Source organism: Astyanax mexicanus, chromosome 9 (assembly GCF_023375975.1).
Source record: "Astyanax mexicanus isolate ESR-SI-001 chromosome 9, AstMex3_surface, whole genome shotgun sequence".
In the NCBI taxonomy this organism is placed as follows: Eukaryota; Metazoa; Chordata; class Actinopteri; order Characiformes; family Acestrorhamphidae; genus Astyanax; species Astyanax mexicanus.
In genome coordinates, this window is record NC_064416.1 from 11,303,031 (window position 1) to 11,309,407 (window position 6,377).

The 6,377-nt window shown below is 38.5% G+C and overlaps 1 protein-coding gene across 1 annotated transcript in view; it reads left to right on the forward strand.

The window, feature by feature from the left end:
* The window catches only part of spon1a (spondin 1a), a 217,555-nt gene extending 212,348 nt beyond the window's left edge, over nucleotides 1-5,207 (forward strand). Inside the window, exons 15-16 of the mRNA XM_049483540.1 lie at nucleotides 92-358; nucleotides 1,590-5,207. Coding sequence (XP_049339497.1) covers nucleotides 92-358; nucleotides 1,590-1,753 — 431 coding nt within the window. The 3' untranslated portion in view covers nucleotides 1,754-5,207. The remainder of the gene's footprint in view (nucleotides 1-91; nucleotides 359-1,589) is intronic.
* Nucleotides 5,208-6,377: the final 1,170 nt, after the last annotated feature.

The following is a 6,377-nucleotide window of genomic DNA, read 5'->3' on the forward strand; positions in this document are numbered from 1 at the left end:
TTATTTAAAGAATGTGCTAAAAAGAGTTCCAGTGATTTAAGTAAATGTGATCAGACCACACTCATCTCTTTCTGTCCCTCTGTCTCTGCAGCTTCAGACTGTATAATGTCGGACTGGTCGGAGTGGTCCGAGTGTAATAAGTCCTGTGGGAAGGGTCACATGATCCGGACGCGGATGATAAAGATGGAGCCTCAGTTTGGAGGAGACCCGTGCGCCGAGACGGTCCAGAGGAAGAAGTGTAAGATCCGGAAGTGCAGCCAGGGCGGCGCCAACAGTGAGGAGAGGAAGAAACGCAAGGAAGCTCGCAAGAAGAGGAAGAACAAGCAGGGCAGGGAGGAGGGAGGGGATGAGCTGGCAGGTGAGCATCATCATCATCATCATCATCATCATCATCATCATCATTATCATCATTATCATAATTTTTATGACAGTTATGCATGTTTACAGTGTAGTAGTTAACATTCCTCTCCTTATATCTGTAGTGGTATTAGGGTCATCAGCAGCAAAACACCTCTAGACAAAATTAAGAGACCACTTCAGTTTCTCTGATTTTGCTATATGTTTTGTATTTGGTATATGTTTGAGTAAAATGAACATTGTTGTTTTATTCTATAAACTATGGAAAACATTTCTCCCAAATTCCAAATTAAAAGTTTGTCATTTAAAGCATTTATTTGCAGAAAATTAGAAATGCCTGAAATAACAAAAAAGATGCAGAGCTTTCAGACCTCAAATAATGCAAAGAAATCAAGTTCATATTTATAAAGTTTCAAGAGTTCAGAAATCAATACATGTTCTCCTCCACCAGTCTTACACACTGCTTTTGGATAAGTTAATGCCACTTCTGGTGCAAAAATTCAAGCAATTCATTGGGAAAAAGTATGAACATACTCTTAAGTAATCATGCATAACATGCAGTAAACCAATCAGCGTGTCACTTGTCATTCCCTTTAAGAGCCAGATATGCTCTAATGTTTGCTAGTGTGCAGCTACCTGGACATGTCCCATGCATGTTAGGGATGCACCTGTGTTGACAATTTACTGCCAAGATAACAATCAACATCTGACTGTTGACTGTTATCTAGGTTCATGACAGTCAGTGGTGCAAGTGTGTTTTTTCATTGCCAAGATAGTAATGCGATATTTCTGAACACACCTCATTTCCAGACCACCACACTAATCGTTATATATATATATATATATATATATATATATGTATATATATATATATATATATATATATATATATATATATACATATATATATATATATATATATTAATAAAAAACAGTTGCTATTTAAACGTTGCAGGTGGAAGCTGTGAAAATAGACTGTTGGTGGGTTGTAAGCTAACAAAGAGCATCTGGATGCATCTTGCCATAGGTGCAAGGGTCCTAAACGTTTAAAAATATGCTACAAATGTTGTTAATTGACTAAATTTACCAACAAAAAAAGCACAATGTTTGCTTTCCTCAGCATTACTAATACCTGAAACAGCATGCATGTGTACAGTAACTGCAGATCTGTGTTCTACTATGTTCTTCCACTGATTTGTGACCTGTTTCCTCCACATGTGCTCCTTCCCCAGGATGCAAAATGAAGCCGTGGTCTGGATGGACGGACTGCACCAAGTTATGTGGCGGAGGAATCCAGGAGAGGCTTATGACGGCCAAGAAGAGATTCAAGAGCACGCAGCTAAACAGCTGCAAGGACAGGAAGGAGATCCGGGCCTGCAACGTCCATCCCTGCTAGGGTTGCCGAGGCTTACGGGAAGGGACACATTTCGGCACGGGGACTGGATTTAACCGGATTTAACAGGATTTAGCGGGATTTAGCTGGATTTAACGTCCATCACTGGCTCTCAGTGGTGTGGGGCACTCTGTTTAGGGATGGCATGGTGCAACAGTTTTTGCTCATTTTTATGTTTCTTATTTTTTATTAAATAGAATATAGAATAGTGACCCACGGTTTGTTTGGGTGATTGATTGGAGGAAGGTGCTTAGAGTCGCAGTTAAAATGCCATTTAATTTCTAGTAGATTTCGACCTGAAGGGGGCTTGGTGGATTACAGTACGTTCCAGTGAGAGGATTTGAAGTGGTGAGCTTTAGAGAAGGTCAATTTTACACAATGCTGACCGTGGCATATAAAGTATAATATTATTTATTGTTTTGCAATGAGCAGCAAAAAATGTTCATTCATGTTTAGTAATCAATGATCTGGAATTGAGGGAGAAGTGAAGTCGTTTCATTTCTTTTCCACTTGCATATGTTGAACCTGTTTTTGGTCTGGATCTTACTGGATCTTACATCAATACTAAGCTCAGTGCTGCACAAAGCCTTCATAGACACATCTACTGGCATTGATGGCACATGCACATTGGTTTTAATTGTTGCAAGAACAAAATTTAAGCTAGTTTTATGCCTACAAACGCTGTTAAAAAGAACTACAGACAGGTGGAAGTGGTCAGCACACTCTTCCCACCACTTCAGCCAGTGCAATAGAGGGAAGTACTAAGGGCATACCCTTCTGAACCTCTCTAATTTTCTCTTATGAGTACACAGATGTAAAAAAAAAAAAAATAGCCATACAATACCATGCAAATGCACGGTCAAGGTCCCATCCTTTCTCCAGCCAAGGCAGGAATCTGAACCATTACAATAAAGCCAATCAAGGCTCTTCAAAGCATGATGATTCCTGCAAAAGCTCCTGGAGCTGTTTAATGTGTATATTTACTCTGTTCTCTCCATTTCGAGTGCTAGCGGAGTATTAACTCCACCCTCCAGCCGAGGGGTGGACGGTCAGACTGTTTCTGTTACTGTTTAATTTGGACATTTTTTTAGATCTTGGAAGTGATTCTACCGTATGTGAAAACTAGCTGTGCTGAATATATAGAACTGTTTTTTTTTTTTTTTGCAAGATTATCGTAAAGTTGTTGTATTAAGATATTCCTAACGCATCGATTAAGCATAACGTTAAGAACCCCCCCATGTTTCTACATACATTATACATTTTTCAGCTTTAAAAAGGGCATATATAATAGGATCATTGTGTAGTGTTATAATTACAGTATTCAGTACAGTGGTCCTGTATCTGTTTCTCTGTATACTTTATTATTATTATCCTCCTTTCATCCTGCTTTTAATGCTCAGGACCCCAATCATTCTAATTTCCAGCCCTGCAGTGACACTGATTTACGTAATAGTGATTAGTGTGTTAGTTGTGTGTGTTGTGTTGGTGGTAGCCTATGAGTGGATCAGACACTGCAGCAGTGCTGCTGGAGTTTTTAAACACTGTCTCCTACCTAGCTGACCTATTTGCTTCACATTGTAGATAAAGTAAAGTCAGAGACAGAAGCTCTAAATCTGTTGCTGCACAGTTTGTGTTGATCATCCTCTAGTCCTTCTACACTGTTGGCTGGTTGGTGGACTATTCTTAGTCCAACAGTGAAACTGAGGTGTTTAAAAACTCCAGCAGCACTGCCGCAGTGTCTAATCCACTCACTCACACCAGCACAACACACAGGACAGGACCAGGACAACAGGAATTGCATCTTTAAACAAAGTTATTTTAAATATTTATAATGCCACATGTGATTTAAAACAGTAAAATTGACAGAGATGTGAATACAAATGTACATCAGAAATATGAGTTACATTGATTTAGGATAAATAGACATATTTTGATCTACGCATGAAAAAAATAAATATATATACTCTCCGCCAGGCAAGGGTGGACAATGGATGATGCCAAAGAAATTAACCTTTTTCTTTTTTTATGTTTTGTTGCACATAAAGCTAATTAAAGCCTATTTTCCATCAGAATAGAGCATGAGTTTACAGTAGCTTAGCCCCGCCCACTACATCAGAGAAAAAAAAAACAGCAACTCAGTGTCATGGTGTGCACAGAATTGCAGACACGTGCAGATACTGATAAAAATATATGTTTATTATAAAATAAACAGATGTAAACGTAGTCGATACAGAAACAATGGGTAATCACCAGTAAACAGAGCAATGAAGGCAAAACCATACCATAAACGAGAAACAGTCCAGAGTTCATACATGAGAGATCCAATGTCAGAGGTAATCCAAGAGGCAGTAGTGAAAACACAGTCCAGGTAATACACAGGTAATCCAGTATCAGAGGCAAAGGCAATAATCGGCGTTGAGAAAACAAAAGCAAGGTCATACACAAGATAAACTGAGACAAGAGATAAAGTAACGCTTTGTAATGAGGAGAACCTACAATACGCGGCGTGGGTGTTTGTGTGGTGTGCTCTTTTATAGTGCCAGTAATCAGTATTCGGGGCTTCCTGGAGGAAGCAGGTGAGGTGTCACGTGATCAGGTGAGTGCGTGATGTCAGCGGGTGGTGCATTCTGGGTAGTGTAGTTGTTGACCTGAGAACCTCCGTTAGAGCTTGGTGTGGAAGGGACAGAGGAGCTAACAGCACCAGACGTGACACTCAGACATTAGTAAGAGCTATTTTTTGTTTTTTTTTACTAATTTCATGTGATTTAAAACACTTTTATCATGTTACTGTGTGATGTAAAAGGTCAATATCAAATCTAAAATAAAAAAATAAAAAATAAACACAGGCATTTAATGCAGTGGACATTAAAAAACAATTAAATAATTTAGTTAGTTTGATTTAAAAGTATATTTTAAAATATCCAGAGAAACAGATGCAGGACTGCACTCTATAATTATTATAGAACTACAAAGTGTCCTATATGCTCAGTGGAGCTGGAAACATTATACAGTCTGTAGAAACTAGGATGTGGTCATAATCTTATGCTTGATCGATGTAAACCAGTCCAGAGGAAGTAATACATACAAGTGTTTTACCATATGTACCTTATCATACGTCACACCCCTCATATACAAAAGCACAGCTAAGCAGCCATTCCAGCATTTTTAAGCCTCAAAAAAAAAAAAGCTCTTTCTAGGACGAATAAACCTGTCGTGACTTTTTACCCGGCTGTGATACGTATATAGGTGCCATATTACTGGTTATACTGGTCACCGTTTCCTTTATCCTTTCTTATTTCTTCCCTCAGAGATTTTTTGAGACTGTAATCCAAGATTCTTACCAAAGTGTTGTGTAGATGTTTTATAGTTGTCTTTCACCACCTTTGCTCCCTCTGACATAAAAATTTATAATATTTTGGAATATTCCACCTTTACAATAAAAGTGAATGTGACAAGAGGTACTTAATTCATTTTGTACTTCATACCATGTACAAATATCTCTTTTTTTTCAACACCAGGAGGGTGAAGACTAGCACACTCCGACACGTGTGAAGTCAGACTCCTTCTCTTTTCTAACTGCTGCTGATGCAGCATTGCTAAGTATAATCACAATGCACTCGGAGGAAAGCGCAGCGACTCGGTTCTGATACATCAGCTCACAGATGCAGCCTTGTGCTGATCAATATCACCCTAGGAGTGATGAGGAGAAAGGGTGCCATCTAAATACACATGTATTAGTGTCGGTTAGGGCATTTTCACACCTGTAGTTGGTTTCTCTGGTACAAATTAGTTGATGAGTTCGTTTACTTGGAACGTTTTCTCCCATGGTTTGGTTTAGTTTCACACAGGCATAAACCTAAACACATTCAAATACTTACCAATAAACCATGTGAGCACATTCTCTCCTCTGATTGGTCAGAGCTCTCTGGTGTAGGAGCACCAGCAGTAAACATAGCGAGAAGATTATGTGTTTGAACGCATATACTGTATCTGCGCAGTGTGAAGCTGCTTTAACACTGAACACTGAAATGCTGCACTTTTAAACAGTTTTGGACATGCATCACAGATGTTCGCATAGCAGTTTAGTTCAAATAAAAGATGTATATTTTATAGCTGGGTCAGATCGAGACCGGATCACGTTCTCACCACAAGTGAACTGTTTTCAAACCTGCTCAATCAAATCGCTTTAAGGGTACAAAAAAACAGATTCCGTTTTAACCAGACCAAATATTGCTGGTGTGAAAACACTCGTATACTTAGTAAAATATTCTCTCCATCTTCCTACGATAAAATCTGAATAATGTTTTTTCAGCCCTAAATACATACAGAGAAGAGGTGCTGAGAAATAAAAGTTTAAACAAAATGTCTTCTATATACTGTCAGGAGGGTGCTAGCAGGAAGACGCGGAGGCGGACGTAAATGCAGGTAATAAAAATGTATTAAATAAATAACAAATAAACAAATAAACAGAGAACAAATAAACAAACAAAAACAAACGGTTGAAACGAGAGAACATAAACAAACAAGGACCAAAAGAGATATAATAAAGATAAACAAAGAGGGAGGCTAACAAACGAATAAACAAAACAAGACAATAAACCAAACAGGGCTAGGGACATAAACAAAC